General features: G+C 45.4%; 1 protein-coding gene across 1 annotated transcript in view; it reads right to left on the bottom strand.

The window, feature by feature from the left end:
• Nucleotides 1-513: 513 nt before the first annotated feature.
• KLHL29 (kelch-like family member 29) overlaps nt 514-20,328 on the bottom strand; it is a 41,820-nt gene continuing 22,005 nt past the window's right edge. Inside the window, exons 3-6 of the mRNA XM_009582038.1 lie at nt 19,351-19,610; nt 6,290-6,488; nt 3,451-3,633; nt 514-698 (exon numbers count right to left, since the gene is read on the bottom strand). Coding sequence (XP_009580333.1) covers nt 514-698; nt 3,451-3,633; nt 6,290-6,488; nt 19,351-19,610 — 827 coding nt within the window. The remainder of the gene's footprint in view (nt 699-3,450; nt 3,634-6,289; nt 6,489-19,350; nt 19,611-20,328) is intronic.

Here is a 20,328-nt window from a genome sequence, read left to right as displayed (position 1 = left end):
CTGTTTCCATTTACCGGTTGTTTTACTCGGAGCTTGGCAGGTCCCAGCCCCAGGCCAAGAGCACCAAAGGGAGGATCTTCCTTCCAGCCGGGTCAAGGCTGAGGTTCTCTACCAGGAGAGCACACGTGAGAAACTCACGCTTTTTTGGGGTTTAAAAAAAAAAAAAAGATTATTGTGCTCTGTAAAGACTTTCATCAGTACTAAATTCAAAGGAAGTTTATTAGTTCGTTGCATAATCTGTGTAAAGTGTCCAAAGAAGCTTAATTCCTCCCTTCCCTCCCCCGAGCAAACCGACAAACAAACTGGCAGCTTTCGTCTTTGGTTTTGAAACAATGCTTTCCACTGAAGCTTTAAAAAGAAATTTAATCCTGCATAGTTTCCTCCTTTCTTAGCTGTTATAAAAGCTTATTTTAACACATACAGCCCATTTGATGTGTCCTTTCAAAAGGAAATGGTCTTTTAGCATAGCATGAAGAAAAAGCTCCAGCAAACAGCATGGGTTTGGTATTTTTTTTACCTTTCCACATGGTCAACGTTGCCTGCCACACCGACTCCTCCAATGGTATAAATTTTCCCATCGTACACCAGACTGTTATGTCGACACCTTGGGACCGTCATGCGGGACACGAGGTTCCAGTTATCGAGCAAGGACATGTAACACCAGACATCAGCGAGCGTGACACCCGACTCCATGCCGCCTGGCACCGACGTGCGGGTGAGGGAAAGAAAAGGGGAGAATGACGTGAGATCCTGGAACGGCAGCAGCTTTGCACACAGCAATCAAAGCCAGTTACAAAGTAAAAACTCTTCAAATGACATTTGACTAATTAAAATAAATCACCCTCAATACTGAGCATCTGTTCCGATGATGCATATCTCTGTCATTTATTCATGTGCCCCAAAGGCTGTTTTTTTTTTTAATAAGATGACATGAAGAAATCAAGATGTCAGACTACGAGGGACATGTACATAAGGGGATAGACCCTCTTCAGTGTTCATAAATAACTTCCAGTCTATTACATTACTGCAACACTTGCAAGAAGGTGTCAGGAGGCAGAGCTTGGCTTGCGAGGCACAGGCCAGTCTGAAATCTAAAATGCTTAATACAGTGATGGATTGAAGCAACACATACATGGGCAGAATAAAGTCAGTGCTTGCACTGTAGCCTTAATGTCTAATTTTCAGGGACAAATTTCTTCTTTATTTTCATTTGCTGGTAAAGGAAAGAACCAGCTGTACCACTCCTGTAAAACAGTTCAAGGTACTCCAGTGAAATACTTATATTGGTCATTATTTAACTTCTGACTGAAGCTTCCAAGGTAGCCACTTAGTGGGTGTCTTACTGTCCCCATTTTGAAGCATAAAGAGGTGAAATGATTTATTTGAGACCACACTAGGAGTCAGTGGTTGAGCCAGGAAAAGAAACTAGACTCAGTTCTGTGGTTTAATGAGAAAAGCAGGTTTCCTCCTTGGTATTTTGCTCTCCAAACCTATGCTATGCGGTGTGGAGTCCAGTACTTGGAGCTTGCAAGGGTTCATTCCCACTTCTGTTGGTTCCCCTTCTCTCTTTCCTGCGTCTTGTAAGTTTGAGCAAAGCAAAATATCCACCGACACTCAGCTAAGTTTCCAGCCATGCGGGACTTTCAGCTCTCCTATTGTAGCCACTGAATACCATCAGGTCGGAAAGAGCTGAAATAAGCTTTGAATTTAGGATTCAATGGTTTTTGTTAACAGGAATGGCACAGCCTAAAATGGCTCTACATATTGGAAAGTAGCTCAGCTAAGAATAACTAAAAGTCAACATCTCACAAAAGCCTCCACAGAAGGCTTTTGCTCCAGCAGCAGAACGAGCACGGGCAAAAAAAGGTCAAGAAATAATTTCCAATCAATCCTTAGGGCCTCTATGCAGTATTAATGGAATTTAACACCAGAGGCAGCAATTTACTGCAGAAAATGCAGTGAGGGAACTCGGCAAGGGAAAGGCAACAGCTGTAATCCCTTACTGGTACTGCCTGGTGCATCTGCGCTCCCAACTACCTCCTCAGATCGCACACATCCACACCTCCCTGCCCAGGCGCCTCTTTTTATCATCAAACCTCCACTCAGCTGCCATCAGAGCATCCTTGCATGGCCTGGTGGGAATTGCTTTTCCCCCTCCAGCCAAGCAGAGGTACCACCAGACTGCAAAAAACCAGACACCGGGATGCTACGGGCGCAGTGTAGAGAGCTACGTTGGGAGTTAAAGCCTTTTAAGGAGCGTGGTCTCAGTTTCATCGAAACTAAGAAGATTATAGGGCTAGTGACTACTGTCAAAAGAGAGGTCTCAACAACAAGTACAAAACATGAATGCTCCTGTAAGGAAATACTGTAAGTGTAGGTCACATATTCAGCAGTTCAGCCTGTCTGTCTCAAATTCCATAACCCACCATTTAGACTCAACTACAGCCAGTATTTTAAATTGTGTTTCTATGGCAGTGAAACCTCTTTGCATGCTTGATGGTTGTCAGACCTATTTTCTTCACGTTGCAACTGCAAAATATTGCTGTTGACTGCTTTGAGAGAATGTTAACGCTGCAGAGAAATGGAGAATAATGAAAGCAGGGAAATCCCTCTCCCCAGCCTCCCTCCCACTTGGCTTTTTTTTTCCCCAGGAGCAGTTGGGTAAAACTCCTGCATGTCCTATGTTGTAAGCAGGAAACTCTTCTCCCAGCTCAGTAAATCTGGGGGATGAAGGAATCGAAAGCAGCCCTCTGGAGAAGGACTGGGGGATACTGGTGCAAGAAAAACTGGACATGAGCCTGCAATGTGAGCTTGCAGCCCAGAAGGCCAACCGTATCCTGGGCTGCATCAAAAGAAGCGTGGCCAGCAGGTCAAGGGAGGTGATTCTGCCCCTCTGCTCTGCTCTGGTGAGACCCCACCTGCAGTACTGCGTCCAGCTCTGGAGCCCTCAGCACAGGAAAGACATGGACCTGTTGGAGCGGGTCCAGAGGAGGGCCACAAAAATGATCAGGGGGATGGAACACCTCTCCTATGAGGAAAGCCTGAGAGAGGTGCAGTTGCTCAGTCTGGAGAAGAGAAGGGTCCGGGGAGACCTTATTGTGTCCTTTCAATATAGAAAAGGATTTTGTAAGAAAGATGGAGAGACTTTTTACCAGAGCCTGTAGTGAAAGGACAAGGGGCAACAGTTTTAAACTGAAAGAGGGTAGATTTAGATTGGACATAATTCTTCACGATGTGGGTGGTGAGACACTGGAACAGGTTGCCCAGAGAAGCTGTGGATGCCCCATCATTAAAAGTGTTCAAGTTCAGGTTGGACAGGGCTTTGAGCAACCTGATCTAGTGGAAGATGTCCCTGTCCATGGCAGGGGGGTTGGACTAGATAATCTTTAAAGGTCCCTTCCAACCCAAACCATTCTGTGATTCTATGTTTCTTTGAAATCTGATGCTTACCTGAGAGATAGATGTTGTCCCCAGCGCTGACCACGCTGAAAAACTCTCGATCATAGAAGGGCAGGCTGGCCAATGGGTACCACTTGTTGTTTTGAGGATTTAAGCAAGTGACTGCTGTTAAAGCACGTTGATTCATGCCAATCATCTGACGACCCCCAACTAAGACTATTACCTCAGCTACACCTAGGATTCAAGTAAGAAAAATAATAAAAAGTGACATCTCTCAACCAGGCAGGAGCCTATCAAAAAATACTCGGCAGTCAGGGTAATTTTAATGTATCATATATAAATCTGTTTTCGACTGCGCAATCAAACCAGGAAGGGTGAGGAAAAAGGGACTGTGTGGGGGGTGGAGAGCAGCGGGTGGGGAACAACACTATGAACGTGCTTTGGAGAACTTGGAAGGGAGCATGCCATCTGGGCAAAACATGAAGGGGAAAGAAATAAAAAGGCCTTTCCATGTAAAGATGTCTGTTGACTTCAATAGTCTTTGAGTGAGACCTGCATGCAGTGAATTCCCCTTCCATTGAAGAAAATGGGAATTTTTGTCAAGGATTGTGATAGCTTTGGAGCTTATCCAGGGAAAGTATGTTTGATGTTCTCACGCTAAAGAAGGTGTTCTCACGCTAAAAGGTAATGTCTGGAGGAGATTTAGGCTATGGTTGTTGTTCTTCATCCTGATTTTCTCTCTCCATATACTCATATACTGAACAGATTATTTTCTGGTGGGGTTTTTTGTGCTTTTCCCAGAGAAAGCAGGTTTTCCAGATGTAGATAACACATACTCAAGCCATGGATCAGGATCTTAGTCTACTAGGTGCCAGGAAACACGACGGAGATAGCCCCTGCCCTAATATAGTTACTAACTGAGATTAACCTGTGCTTGAACAGCTCCCTCAAGCCCATAACATGCAGAGTGTACAGCAAGCCAAATTCTCTGTTCATGCAAATGGACAAAACTTTTGCAATCCACGTCTCAAGAGTTTTATTCCCACTTTACAGCCAGAGCTGAGTCAAATCTGATCTGAATGTTACTCCAGAGTCATCTCCACGGTGATGAGTTGCAGTTTAACTCTGGGACGTTTGCTGGCTCCAACCCCAAGAGTCAAGTGCTGGGGATAGTTTGGATTTCAGATTTTGCAGAAGTGTTAAAAATCTTTCTGCAGCAATTGTAAGCCCCAGTGCAACTTGTTGCCAGGAGAGGTAGGCTCAGAAGCAGGACCATGAGGCCACAAGCTGGAAGGAATCGCCATTTCGGGAGCTGTGCTCGTGGCCAGACCCGTTGCTGTGACATGTTACAGTGCCCAGGGGGGTCAGAAGTGCAGAAGTGAGTTTGCCAGCAAGAGAGATTAGGAGGTGCAACCGAGAGAAATGCGTCTTCAGAGTAATGGATTATCGCCATTCTTCATTAGCGTTTTCAAAAAATACATTTGTGTCATTCAAGCAAGGTTACTCTCTTAAAAGTTATTAAGTTAAAGTGCTGTACAGTTTTAAATAAGTATTTCTCAGTAACAAGAGATCGTTATTTTTGCGCCATACCAGAAAATCTAATCACCTGTGCAAGACATAACTTGATTATAATCAATGACCTCGAGAGGGCACGTGACATGCTGCAGCGAGTTCACAAAGGGTGTTTAGAGATCCTTTGTGCCTACATGAATACCGTTGATATGCAAAATAACATGATTCTATATAATTAGACTCTGACCTAAAAAACTATAATCACCCTCTCTTACCCCGAGAGAATCACTTTTCCCTCATCAACAAGCTTCTGGAAATGGTTCATATTACACCTACAATTTTATATACATAAAATAAGCACTTTTCAAAAATCCCTTCAAACATCACACCACTAGCTGTCTTCAATGAAAGACTTTTTAGGATAGATTGTTATTGAAAGTCCTCTACGCTTCATCCTTCTGAAAGGTGCCTTGATGAGGCAGTCTCCAGAAGCTGCAAATGCCGTGGTTTGATATGCCATCTCTGTGCCACATTAGCATTAGTGGCAGTGACAGAAAGTTTTGCCTGGCTTTGTGATTGTACTTACGAGAGGCAGAAGTACAGGCAGCCCGTTAAAACAATTCACCTGTTTCATCTGACTCCTCCTTGGATGCAGATATTTGTACCACTCTCTGTTCAACAAATATTTAGGGTATTATTTCTCACACTACCATGATACAGGCTCTGCTGGTGAGTTGGGCACTTGTTTTTTTTTCATGGTTTTTTCCAAGAAGGAAAATGAATCCATTCCTCAGGTGAGAAACTTCTTGAAGCGGCACGGTTCTGCATAGCTGCTGGGTTTTTAAAAGGGAATGTATCGTCTGTGATCCATTTGTTTTGAAGGCCGCAAACAGCCTGAACTGGCACTGTAAGACTCACTGTGTGAAAATAATGTATTTACATAGGGCTGCAAAAGTGAAGCTGTTCTATGAATATTAATCAGCTGCTCCCTGCAAGAGGCCGAATGGCAAAAAACAAATGTCATTATTCATGTATTTTTGCAGCTAGAGAAACTGAGGCACAGAGGGCAAGGGGCTCACTTTCAGGACAACGGGGGAATGTCACGGTCTCTGCCAAAACTAGTAATTCTTAAAAACTAGGCTCCTTAAAATCTAGTTTCAGGAGCGTACATCTCCACACCCACGTCTGACCATTGGGAGAGGCTCCTAAACACTTGAGCAAAGCAGAAATGGAAAATTAACCTTGAAATATCACCAGGCTCCTAGAAGGAGTCAAGGGAAGGAGCTGAGGTCCGTGCCCCATCCCAGGGCATGTCCCGGCCATGTCCGGGAACCACTGGACCAGGGAGCTGGTGTCGTTGAAGGAAGTTTTGCTTTACCTGCAGAGAGCCTGGGCCGGGTCCTCGGCGTCTGCATCTCTTGTCGAGCGTGCGGCAGCATGTGATAACGTTTGGCTTCGTTCACTAGATCCCGGCAAGCCTCCGAAGACTTTATCAACTCCTCATTGTCAACAACATTTAGCAGATAGCTGGGATGGATGAAGGGGAGGCGCACCACCGCCAGCAACTCCGCAGCATACTGTGAGGGGGGAAATAATAACACACTGCAGCCTTTGTGCTGTAGTTCAGCCGCTCGACATCTCCTCCTCCTTCCCTGCAAACCGTCCCCTATCACCCAACCTGTAAAGGACACTTGTCATGGATGCTGCATACAAGCCCTGCCTGGCGATCGGGTAGGGCAGAGATAGCGCAGCCCTCAGTGCTCCCCGACCCAGGCTGGTTTTGGTCCCAGGAGACTGAAAATAATCTTCAAAAGGTGGCAACTCTTGTTATATAGCAGTGTATGGAGGGATTTTTGAAATAAAAGCTCATTCTGAACTCAGGCTGAATATAACACCTTGTGCACTGGAGACATGGAGTAAGCTTTTGTGTTTTCTGAATTAACCTTGAAATGTGAGCGTGGATGTTGCACTGTAAAAAAACCCCAAAACAAGTCTTTTCTGGCACTATAAAATAAATAAAAGCTGGTAAATAGGGTGGATTTCAACAATTGCCATGGCAGAGACTGAATAATATCAGCCAATTTGCTAAAAAACTTCTAATTAATAGGGTTTATTTGTTGGTGAAACAAATAATGTACTTCTAGATTTTGGGGAAGTCAGACTCCAGAGGGTGCTGTACAAATACTGACAGCAAGTTTCATCTTCTAAATAAATACATTAAACCTCGGAGGGCAAAGGACATCTGAGCAAATGAAGCTGTCTGTCACTGAACACGGCTTAAAGGAGAACAAAACCCCAAGAGAGAAAACTGCAATCGAAAAACCAAGAGTCCATCCCCAGATTATTCTTTTTATATATAATTGGTTATATCACAACACAGCACAAGAGTACAGTGAAAAGCAGAGTAATAGGAAAATGTGGTTCTTGAGAAGAAATGCACACAAACAGGATGCAAACTAAGGGTGCGCAGCAAGAAAAGATAATCATCTGTTGTAATAAATATTCATATAGCGGCAGCATCCAAAGATCCCAACTGGGATTGAGGCCAGGATGCAAATAAATATTCCTGAGGTCCGTGCCACCGGTCCTGAGAAACGCTGGGTGCCAGCAGCATCTGCTGGCCTGCAGATGCCTCTAGTCTTCCAGAAGCTACTTGGCTCTCGCTTTCTTTTTCAGCAGCGTGCCTGTCCCTGCAGCGCACGAGAGCCAAGTCACAGCAGGAGCAGGGATGGGAATGGGGCAGGGGCACAGCGAGGTGGGAGGGCAGCTAATGGGGTGGCCAGGCAGGGGAGGATGCAGTGACCTGGGACTGCTTCCAGGGCTTCCCCTTTCCCCACCCAAATTGAAGAAGCAGGCTTCATTTGGGAGGAAAACAGAGGGTTTCTCCTCGGAGCAGGAATTCACGCTGCTTTCTTGTTGGAGAGCCACGTCAGCCTGGTGCAAGCTCTGTCAAAGCGAGGATGTAACCACCCATGGGAAGCTGAACCCCAGGGGTGCCTGCGGGGCCACGGCAGCAGGGAGACGACCAGGGTCTCAGGCTGATCCCCAGCCCCCTGCTCACCAGTCCTCCTCGGGGCCGGCAATTTTAGATACAGCCTGAAGTGTTGAGGCCTGGCCACCCTGCAGTTGTTTGGGGATAAAAAAGTTGTTTGGGTGATGCAAAAGGGATGGAAAAATGACAGCGCTCCTCTTCTGAAAAAAAACCCCAACATGTAAGCAGCAAGTGCGTGGCTCCTCGCTATTACCTCCAGCGTGGCACAGGGCCAAGTAGGGCTTGGGATCACTTCATCAGCCTCCAAACCAGAAAAGAAGACACTCCTCTCTTTTCCTTTGCTGAAATTAATTTCTAAGGCGCTTTCTAGGAGGTAAAACGGCTGCTCCCCTTCCCCGGAGTCACAAATGTCAGGCACTTGGCTGCAGATATCTTAATGTCATTAAACAGTACCTTGTAGGAGAGGGAGCAGTGGACATATGGCAGTGGGTGGCAAAGCTCTGATTTCAGGAAGTGCCTTTTTTAAGAAGGTTGGGGGCGTTTAACCTTACACACGAGCCAAGATGAAACGTGGCATCGGGACACGGGAATAATGCGGGTATATTGGGGATGAGCCAGAGAACTCCCGCAGGGGAGGTTAATCTCCACTACAGGCTGCTCAGGAAGCAGAACGAGTCACTAACGGGCAGTTTAAATAAAGTTGTAAAATATACAGAGTCTATAGCGGAGCCAGCACCTTCCCTCAGTACGGTGGGACATGCCAGAGCTTCCCCTGATGCTCCCGAGGCAGGTCTGCGCTGGAAGCATCTGTACCATGAACCAACGCAAAACACAGGTGCAAACAGTTGTGCCACTAAATTAGGACACAGAGTTCAACATGCACCAGGATGTCCCCAAAGTCAAGTGTGAATTCACATTGGGAAGAGAACTCCCCTCCGGTAGGGTCAGACAATTCCCACGGGCCCGGCAGAGTGACTGCCTCCATCTCCCACCTTTCCCAGAATAAACGGGGCAGCGCTGCTGCCTGAGCACAGCGAGCTCTCCCTCTGGCTTGCCCACCTTGCTTTAATTAGATAAGTGAGAAAATGTGATTCTGCTTCTCTCCTGGATTTTCTCCCCCCTTGCTCTCCTCTTTTGTCTGAGCTCGTGGCTTATTTTGAAGGGGAATAATAATTAGAACATGTTGCTCGCTTTCATCAGCTTGAAAGTTAATGTCACATATCAAAACCGATGTCACTTTTCACTCTTATTCTTCCTTTTGCTCAAACAGCTAGAAAAAGCTGGCTCTGTGTGTGTGTGCGCACGACTGCACGCAGTCGCGACTTGGGCTCGTCACTGATGGCATTAAGGGTACATACAATCGCAGTGTTTTTCACCAAGGGATTTGACGAGTACGTACCATCGCAGCATCTCTAGAAGACGGGAGAGGCTTTTATAAACCAACAGTTTTTCATACCAGCTCTTTTAAGCACTGTAGTCAAGGGTGAATTTCATTTAGCCTCGCTGATTTAAGAATATTCAAGTGATTTAGGCAATCAGCAGCCTTTTTCTTTTGGATTCTCCCTTATGAAGGCTTCCCAGCTCCGTTAGCTGTGATTGTACTAAATATCCTGTTACTATTATCCTTTTCATTTAAGACTGCAATAAGCACCGTAAAGCATTTCAACCTCCTTACCATCTGTTATTTGCTCTCCATTCTCTCTTGTCTTTCCGTTGTTCCTTATACAGCTATGAAATATCTACTGCACTTACTGATGTTACTGGTTTTTATTAAAACAGCAGAATACCTGTGCAGGGCACATTGCCAAATTCAGCAGACAACAACCTCGGGTTCCTGGAGTTGCCGTTTGCGCCTGTAACTCCGAGGATGTCTTCTTCTTGCTACTTGGCTGCAGGCGCTGGCTGGACAAGTACAAATATTTCTCAGGTCTTTGCTGGGAATCACTTATGACTACTCTACAACCTGCATCACATGACAGGGTGAAGCAGAGAATATTAATGACCCTTCTGGCCTAAAATTAGGAGTTATCAACTCATAAACATGGGAGACCATGCCTCAGCTCCTTGAAAATGGATGCCATTATGCAAAAATCTAACGAATTTATTGTTTAAAATGCTAGGGAAGTTTTTGAGCACCATCAGGACTGGTTTTTCAGGTGACGTGAATCTCAGCATAGCTCCCGTTGGATGAAGGGAGCTGCTCGGGTTTTGCACCAGCAGAAGATCTAGGCCATAAACTCCTTGCTGAGCGGTGATGCTGCCGGACACCCCTGCGGTGCCGTGCATGGCCGGGGTGATTCTGCAGGAGCCGAGGCTACCACCTCAGCAAAGACTTTTTGGACAGTCACTGGGGACACAGTAGAGTAGTGACTTTTGAGAGATGCTACCTGGCCTGCTTCAAGGCACCTATTTCACCGATATGGATTTCAGCGGCTGAACTGAAAGCAGGGTCTTCAACCAGCCTTCAATCACAAGCGTGTTTCATAAAAAACAGGGAAAGAAAAATCTTTGGAGATCTTATCTTTCCTTAATTACCTAAACATTTCAGGGTAGAGATTCAGCTCTAGGTTCAGACACCTAAATAGGTACATACAAGCAAGTATTTACTTGTCAGCTAGACATGTGTAAACTCATGTTATAATTAATAGTCACACTTAACACAGTCCCCAGAGCAATCTGAGCTGAGAGGATGCGCCACACACCAGGGGAAGCAGAGAATATCGGTGTCCCCTTCTGGCCTAAAACTGTGAGCCATCAGCTCCTGGGAAAGGGAGTGTGTTCCTCAGACCGTGCCTCAGACCATGCCACATTGAGATGTCTACAACCAGACGTCAACCCAAACTGGAGGGTGATTAATTCTCTCCTCTGGTGGGAATTTTCGCATCCATTTGCCCTGGGCGCTGTGCTTGGAAGGTCATGATCACGCTACCAGGAAGCCTAAACGTTATCATTGATTCAGAGGACTATATGATCAACATGATCCGCTATACCTTGAAGTTGACCCTTTGAAGACTTTCCCTAATAATCTGTTCATACATACATGACTCCCATCTCGGTAGGCAGGCCAGAGCTTGAGCAAACTAGATTACAAAAAGTTGAATGCGGTTTTTTTGGTAGTTTGAGTGAGGACATTTTCTTTGCTAAACTTTTTGTGACATTTCTTCTCCTACTAATTATATCAGTATTATGAATGCTTGCTTGCTTTGTTCTGCTATCTTCTAAGTCTCAGTTACAAAACCCTCTTCAGTATCACATCAAAAATAATCTTTTTATTCCCAAGTCTCTAATCCAGTAAAATCCTCACAGGTATTCTCCAAAAGGACTCTCAGTGTGCTCCTGCATAGACTTGGGCTACAACAGTATACAGTTAATTTTAAAAGGAAATATGTTTACTGCTACGGAGTCAAATTTCCTGCTCCTTAAATGCTACACTGGAAAGCTCTGAAGACTTTTAACATTTTTGAAGTAATGCCCAGAGAGGTTAAAATAATGTTTCCCTTATGCCTTATAACTCATCTGTCTCTCTAGTTTACTATTCTTCCTACAAAAGACCCTTTGTGCTATCTGCCTAAAGAAACAGGCTTCAGCTAGAAATACAAATACAGAAGTTAGACTACCCACATTACGATAGGGTTTTGCTCCAATAAACTGCTGTTTCAGCTCTTTGTGCATAATTCCAATAGAGTTTTAAAAAACATTATGAAGCAGGAATATATTCGATTCATCTGAGAGCTACAAAGGAGATTTATGTCGTCTCACATAAACCCTGGGTTCAGACTCGCCCCATGTCTTGCACCGGCCCGATCTGAGAGCTGCAGCAAGGACCTCCTCGGACGCAGGAAGCCATCAAGGACAGATCTGAAGCAGAATCAGTTCCCCATTGCATAAAACTCCTTCAAACGAGAAGAGGGCATTCTAATTAAAAAACACCACCCCAAACCCCCAAAACGGCAGATGCTAGCCTTTGGTGCCTACTCCACGGCCAGGTAACGGGCCGTGCCGACAGTGACGGTGATGGCTGGGGATGCGGCATGGTGGCCAAGCAATAAGGCGCACTGGAGTGGTGACGTGAGCGGTCCCTCCCCGCAGCCATCTCCAGCCCAGCCCAGGCTTCCCCAGCAGGTTATGCAGCCTGATGTTCAAAATATTGTCAGCTCCAAGTTTCCAAGTACAAGCCCAGCAGGGAACTGGCTGGTTTGGGGAAGCCAAAGCTGCTGGTGCGCTGCTTTGCCATTCTCAGAAATATGCCTTTTTCGGCTAGATTTTCATGGCGCTGCCCTGCTACTTGATAATGAAGGTACTTGCTTTGATACATCGAACCCCTGGGCATTACAAAGACATGCTGTGTTTCCAGTAACCTCCTGCACATTCCTACACCCAAGGTCGCATTCAAGCCCAACCTAAGCTCTCTGGTGCACTCAGTATATTTATTAATCACCTGTATTGACTTCATGGAATTGCAAGGCTGCCTTCAGATTAAACCAAAAGGCTTGGTAGGATGTCAGCTGATAGCCTCATAATATCATGAGATAAACGCGTGGCAGAAAATCTGGTTCGCAGGCGCTGGGTTCAGCCGGTGGCTTGGTGGCAGGATGCCACATGCATAAATCTCATGCCTAGCAAGAAGGAAAGAGCAGCCCCTCTGTCTTCCTGAAATAAGGTTTCAACGTGACATCTTTATGGCAGCACAGCTGACTAAACACTGTAATGTCATCAGCGCCGCATAAAGCGAACTGCTGTCCTCTTCTCCGAACTGTTTGCAAAGCAGCACACAGGTAGGTATTTCTAGCAGTAACACGATGAGAGTTTTCTAAATACGCAGGAAGATAAATCACTGATCCATCATACTTGGAATTTACCTGATACTGAGGCTTAGAAAAACTCCACTCTTAGAGGCAGTCTCTGTCTTGCTGACTAAACTCTATCAAATAAACCCCCTGAATTCCCCCAAAGGTTACTACAGCGGTGAGTGCCGTTGCTTTTGATTATGGGCAGTCACCTATTCAAACACCCGTATGAACACAGATGCACCGCAAAAGCAGGCTGCCAACAACAAAATGGCTGAAGCTTGTAAGATGCTTCACAAAACCAAGTAACTCCTGATACATGCATCTCTACAACGCACTGACGCATGAATCCATGCGCAATAATTCTCCGAAATGCTTCTCGCCTACAGTGTCAAACGATCTTGTTTCTGGAGGTCCATCCTGAGTGCTGGGGCCAAGCAGCACGAGGCAACGCAAGTGAGCATGTGTGAGGAGCTGCTTGCGGATGTGTGTCTTTGTAAGGCCAACGCTTCAGCAACAGCAGAGAAATATTTTGCAAAAACCAGGAAAATATATTGGTAAAGCCACAAATTAAGAGACTGGGAGGATTGGGAGACAAGGGAGCTCCTCAAACCAATTTAAACTTCTGAGAAATAATTCAGCAGATTTTCAGTCAAGGGTATCCCTTTAAAAAACCCTAGAAGTTTAGTACGGGGGGAATTTAAAGAACAGCTAATGTCACCTGCATCCTCTTTTTTTTATTTAATGCAGTTTCTTCCTCCAATATGTAGCTAAGGGCATATTCCTGCACTGATTCTGCTCCTGCTGCTGCCTTTTCTTCTCCCTCTCTCAGCCTGTACGGGCTCTGAGTGCGTCTGCAAAAGCCTCATTTAAATCTGAGCTCTTTGAGCAGCCTGTCCCTGGGAAATCACAGGGGTTACTGCTCAACCCTTGCGTTTTTCTCTTTCAGAGAAATTGGAGCTTCTTGCACTTTCATTATGGCACCTTTTTGAATTTGTCTGCTCTTCCCACAAATGGATTTCAAAGCATCAGGGTAGTCTGGGTTTTTCAAAGAAGCCTAATTGAACCCTAATAGAGTGTTAGTGCCTAATTCACTTAGGCTCCCTTGGAAGCTTCTTTTTCATACTTATTCCAACACTCCTTTCCTGAAGCTTAATGCCCTTAAGTACATTGATTGATCAATTAATATGCTATTATGATGAACCTCAGTAATTTGTATATGCTGGTATTGGGTATCAGTTTCTGAATATATTATTACCTCCTTGTCACCACAGAGCAGAGTTGGGATTGTGCTTGTTCCCTGTCAGATTCTCCGTTTTCTTGGAGCAAGCTGCTCTTCTGCATAACCTTGGAGACTCTTTAAAATGTGCCTGAGAAATTACGCTACCATCTCAACAGCCTAACCGCAGACCAAGGATCTTCCATCTGCTCTCTCACGGTTACCAACCCCTTCTCTGTAGGATCTTGCCTCTGAACTGCTATTCTCTGTCACTGCCAAAATATAGCTCATGGGCATTTGTAGCATTTTTGACATAAATCCTCTTCTCTTTCTCTCTATCACCTTTCCTTACCCTCGCTGACAGATACAGGGCTTTCAGGTGGGCTTTGTGTTTGCTTAGACTAATTTGCCAAATCTCAAATTCATCCCAGTGGTCCTTACTGTTGTTACACCCCTTGCATCCTTCCAGGCAACTCCTCTCCTTGGGGCTTCAAACACTTGTAGGCGTTTATCCCTCTTCAGCTGTCATTAGGCCAAGTCATGCATATTCATATCTTTTAATCTTTTTTTTCTCACATCAGTTCCTTCAGTCTTTTAATAATTTGTGTTGCTCTTCTCTAAATTACCTCCAATTTGTCTACGCATCTCTGGTTCTCAGGCAGCATGAAGATGCTGTTTAGACAAACCTGCCTCTGAGGACACAAGTTCATAGAAGGCTTGTTAATGCCTTTATGCTGGAGATATTTCATTTTGCTGCTGGACACCGTGATTTTAAACAGGGTTTAAAAAAAGGGCACACGATTATGCAGAGTGCAACAAAAGGTGACTGCCATTCAGCCAAGCCTCTTGTCTGTCCCTCATCGCTGCGGTACCTGCCTCTCTTCCAGCACTACTCCGGGCAACTTGTTGAAATGTTTGTCCTCTCCTCACTTCTTGTCCCTCCATGGGGCAAGAGGGAAGCTTCATGCAACTGGACGTCTTGTTTTCCCAGGCTTTCTGTTATTAATAAACATGTTGCTATGTTTTTTTATGTCAGAGAAAAGAGATACAACTTTGGACTTGGAACAGAAAGTGGGAAAGTTTCCAGTGAGCTTTGGTGTGGACGCACATCCAGCACATCCAGTACTCCAGCAACTTCACATCTTCCCCATTCCATGCTGATGCTGGGCATGACTGCAGCTCTGCGCAGCTCCGGCAGTGATTAGTATTAGCAGAAAACATAGCTTGTTATCCACCGGATCCTCCCAACAGCCCACGTGGGAGGCATCATTTCCCTCCAGCTTATAGTGTAAGAAACGGGGGCAGAAAGGTGAAACAACCTGCCCAAGGCCACGCAGAGAGCTGGGGGATGAGCTCAGGTGAAGACTGCTTGGGGCCTGGCAGAAATCTTTTCTTGTTCGGATGGCTCAGACTGTCCTGGTTTCCAGACAGTAAAGCCTCCATTATACAATATATTTTTTGCATGAGTTTGCTGGAGTTGTAATAAGCTTATCAAGGGGATAACTGTTAGGATAAACCCTACAATCTTGTCCATCAGTCAGGAGGAGAAATAAATAGAAAAACCAGTAAATTCAGCTTTTCCAAATGTGTCAGTCCACTGCAGGCTTCCCACTCAGTGACAAGCAATCAAGAGGACTCCTACAACCAGTGTTCTGTGTCCCCTGGTACAGGAAATTACCTACCTAGTCCAGACCTCACATCACAGGTTGCTTCTTTTGGCTAGACCAATTTTACGCGACTGCACTACTAGCAGCACTAAAATAGCTCCATAAACATTACCATATGAGCTGGCACGCTGCTCCAACGCACTGGATACAGTTATTTACCAAATCCTAGCTTAAGACGTATGTCATTATCTGAACTGCCTTTCTGTCTTACGTAGATGGATCAGTAACCTTTAAAGCACTGTTATTCCCTCTTTGTAACAAGGCTCGGATGCTGTTTTTTGTAATGCCACAGAGCACTTTTATAAGCACCGTAAGACTCTGTATAAGCACAATTTGCAAAATTAAAAGTCTGCAAGAGCACAGCTTTTCAACTTGCCTTGCAAGCAAATCCTGGTTCCTTCCCTGCCACTGCCCTCCAGCCTGGTGGGGAAAGAATTAACAAAAGCAGAAACAATTAGATACCCAAAGAAGAGCTTTTAGAAAGGCAGAGAAGAGCCGGAAGACAGCAAACTCAACACCATTCCAGAAGAAGGGGAGGCTCCATTGAAAATCTCCTTCCCAAAGGCTCTCAGAAAGGGATCTGGACAGGAGGGGAGGCAGTGATGGATAAGTTGTCTAAGAGCGTGGCACAGGGAGCTGCGGTGTGGGGAACACAAGTGGTGAGATTTACTGTCCCCAGGCGTAAGCTTGCACTCCACAAAGCCATTAAAGCACAAGGAGTTTTGGAGGGCTGCAGCTGCCCCGGGGGCAGAGGGTGCTGATTTAGAGACAAGGCTCCTTCTCCAAGCTCCTCTGCGGGGATGTCTCCGCAGAGCAAGCCCCTGCCAGGCTTTCCCAGGGAAGATGGACGTACAGGTGAGATGAAGAGCACAGACCTTTCCCTGTTAGTACCAGACATCCACCTTTGGGAGAATCACCAATTCAGTGCTTGGAAGAAGCTGCCAAAGAGGCATTTTAATCACCTGCCATTGGAGCTATTGAAAATAAAAACGTGACGATAGAGCCTGGCCTGTCAGGCAAAAGGAGATCGGGAGAAGGGAGATATGAAGAAAGTGCAGGCCCTGGAAATCCAGGCCCTGAAAGATTTAACTGCCAGGACTGCCTTTGGGAGAGAGAAATAAAACCAGACCGGTCACCTGAGGAGTACAGTAGAGCAGGAGCGATGTCTTGGGGCTGTTGCAATTCATGGCTAAAACCTCTCCAGCAACCCTCCCAACAGATCCCACCGGCTGGGTGCAGAAGCAACAATCCTGTTGCTGCATTGGTGTCCTCCACGTGCTGGTTCCCCACCCCAGAGAGTCTAAAAAGAGTTGAATGAATCCATCTCACCAAGCTGTGAATAAAGTCAAAATATCCATGCACAGCTCCTGCAAGAAGATCCACCCGGCGTTTGCTATTGCCATGGTCGCCCTGTTCTGCAAAGCTCTGAGCAGCCTGTGCATCTCATGGGAACTTGGGCACTTCCCGGCACGGTGGGCCTTGCCACACACCAAGCACAGATTTTCACTCATCATCTTTATCAGAAATAAGATTATTCAGGTCTATCTTCCTTCCTATCCACCATCAGAGCTATTTGTTCCGGGGCTCTGAAAATGCGTAAGTCATTATTATAAAGATGGTACTCTTCATGGTAAGTATGAGTTCCTACTTTTAGAAAGTAAGTACCTATTTAACTAAGAGCTTTATAATAGATCAAGCAGTGCACAGAATACAAAAAAAGTGAGAGCTACGATCCAAAGAAACTAGTTTAGTGGTAGGATTGGGATGAAAATACTTATCTGCTTGGTATCTTTAATATTAATTTATTCAAGACCCTCATCTCTGGATAAATACAAATTAAAAATTAAAAGCCCTTGTAAAGTAATGCATGAAACCAAAGCACCACAGAGAAATTTGGAGAAGCAAATAAAACTGCCATCGTAAACTACAAAGGCACTGCAGAAGCAGGGCAGAGGGGAAGGCATCCTGGCAATAAAAACAACCCAGAAAACCAACCCAACCGCAACACGAAAGGAAGAGAGGAGGAGATGGCGGTGGTGGTGGCAGCAAGGGGGGGGAAGAAAAGCCACCACTTAAAAAAATAAATTCATAACATCACCGCAGCAGGGTGCAGAAGGAAATATTTAAACCAGCAATTTTGAAAATGTAACCTGGACCGCCTGGTGAGTGACACCTTCTGTTTGCACCAGGCAAACAGACTCCTGCCGCCGGGCTCCCGTACTCCGGCCCCTCGGAATAATCCCCGAGGTTGCGTTAGGTTCAGAGCTCAGAGCTGCACAGAGCTGACTGCTGTCACCAAACTTTAAGCAAGCAGGGAAATACTCTGTAAAACAGTGTGTTTTTCAAGGCCAGTAAGAGCCAAAAAGGGGCCCATTTCAATAAATCAATGATACTGTGTAAATGTTTTAGGCAATGATAATACTGGGCAATACTAAATGGTATCACCGGCACACAGAGGAGGTCGGCGGGCGGCGGGTCCCCAGCACGGGATTGCCCTGCTGAGCGATGTCACCTGCTCGCACAGGGCAGGACAAGTTCGGAGAAAGGCCCTGGGGGCTGCAGGCTGCTGGCGGGGGCCAGGGCCTGAGCTGGCAGCGGCAGCGCAGGCAGCGCAGGAAGGTTTGGCCTGGCATGGAGTACCGTTATGTCCTTAATGCCCTTATCCTCATCCAGCAGCCCCGTGAGGTCAGGAATTGCTATTTCTCCCACTTTCCAGATGAGAGGCGGAGGTGCAGCTGCTCCGGATCACATCCAATTACACATTTAATATCCCATTGCACATCCAGGTGCTTGAATTCCCATTTATATCAAGAAGGTACAGCCTTTCATGATGTGAGATGGCATCAACAATGTTTGGCCAAGTGTTTCCCTGAGTCCCAGTCTGGTCCATAAGCAACTGGACCGTCCTCCTTAAACTAACTAAAACCGTGAGTGGGGATCAACAGAAGTTGGCCTTGCCAGGATGCACCAGCAACTTTGACCTCCAAAGGAGGGGAAAGGGGGAAAACAACCTTCCCCTTCTGGGGGCTGTGGGCAGAACTGGCCTCCAAAAGGGAGAGGTTTGGGGTTCAGACCACCACAATTCACTACCCACAAAAGCTGACTTGCAAGGCTGCACCGAAGGCAAGTGGCAGGTTTTTAAATATCACCAGGGAAGTCCTCTGCTCCCAAGGACAATTATCAGCCTCCAAACAGACACTGCTTCTAGCATTTATCTGGAGACAGTGCTGAGCAAAGTAATACACTTAGTTTCTTGAGTCAAGAGCAGACTGCATAGCCCAGATGGTTGAGGAAAGGCTAACTCTAATAAATATATAATACCCAAGGGGTTACCGAAGCAGCCAATAAAGATACAAAATCTTTTTTTTTTTATGTACTGAAGTTACACTCATTCAGCATGTGGCATCAAAAGAAATACAGATTTTCTGAGAGATTTTTATTTCCCACTGTTACTAAAATGCATCCCCTTCTTAAAGCAGCATCTCACACAACTCTAATCCTTCCCAATTTATCTCCGACCAAGCCTGCAGCCAACAACTCAAGGCCCTGTCTTTGTACCATGCATGTCATAAATGAGATTTTGATTCTAAACGATCAGATATAGGGATCAGATTTTGAAATTACATACATTTTGTGCATAGCCTTCATTCCCTTTCTTTTTTTATCTGAACTACCCATCCCATCCTCATGTTTAAAATTGCACTGGATGGTTTCTATTTTAAAAGAGGCATTCATGGGAACGGAGCAGAGTGAGGCTGCTGAGATTATTTTTACCTGAGCTCTGATTGCAGCATCCTTCTTAATCCACTTTATCACTGTTTCGTATACCAGCTCCTCTGCTTTGGTGTTCAGGCTGTCATTGGACATGTAGGAAATGAAGTCGTCTTTTGAGATATTAAGGATCTCTTCTTGGTTTGCAACCTCTGGGAAAATCTGCAGGGCGTATGCTTTGGCCATGTTGTATAGTTCAGTGCACTGCATGGCTTCAGCCATGGCTAATATTCCTAAGCAGTTGCTAGCAGTCAGCTGTTTTTCTAAAAGGAGGGGAAAAAAAAAAAAAAGGCAAGTGAGAATTATTAAAAGCAAGATTCACATTTTTATCGAGATCATGAAAAAATAAGTGCCACTGACAAACCTCCAATCCTAATTAATTTCAGGGAGTTAATTAGAAGCAGCACCCTGGGTTATTTTAGGATTGGGGTTTAAACTACAAAAATCAAAGGCTGTCTAACAACTGAGCTGGGGATGGGGAGAGAAATGCACTTTCTGAGTTTGCTTTTCGTGTAAGCCTTCACAAGGCACTGGGGAAACCTACTGACATAATAGTATCTGGGGCTTCCCAAGGGACGGGAACCCAGCCAAGAGACTGCTGCTATTTCTACCGCCTACAATGTCGCTTTAAGAAATAGCAAAGATGTAAACGCCAGTGCAGACACTTAAGAATAAATGCAAACAGCACTGAGGATATTTCTGAGGATGCTGCAGTTGCTTTATGATAATTTTTGCCCTGTTCAGCTACTAAACTACTTCAAATAAAAAAAAAAAAAAATCCTCCCTCCCTTTTTTTTTCAAAGGAACTTTGTTGCTGCTGAATGTGATGACATCCCTTATGCAAAACACAGATTATACTAAAGCCGCCTGTTAAATGTTGTGTAGTGGGTTTCAAAGAAAATCATGCACAGAGGAGACAGCATTATCTCCTACCCAGCAAAGAGAAGTAACAGCACAGTGTGTAGCTTTGCGTTAAGTGTG

The sequence above is a fragment of the Fulmarus glacialis genome, unplaced genomic scaffold, assembly GCF_000690835.1.
Source record: "Fulmarus glacialis isolate BGI_N327 unplaced genomic scaffold, ASM69083v1 scaffold3800, whole genome shotgun sequence".
Taxonomy (NCBI): domain Eukaryota; kingdom Metazoa; phylum Chordata; class Aves; order Procellariiformes; family Procellariidae; genus Fulmarus; species Fulmarus glacialis.
This window is presented reverse-complemented; position numbering and strand designations above follow the sequence as displayed.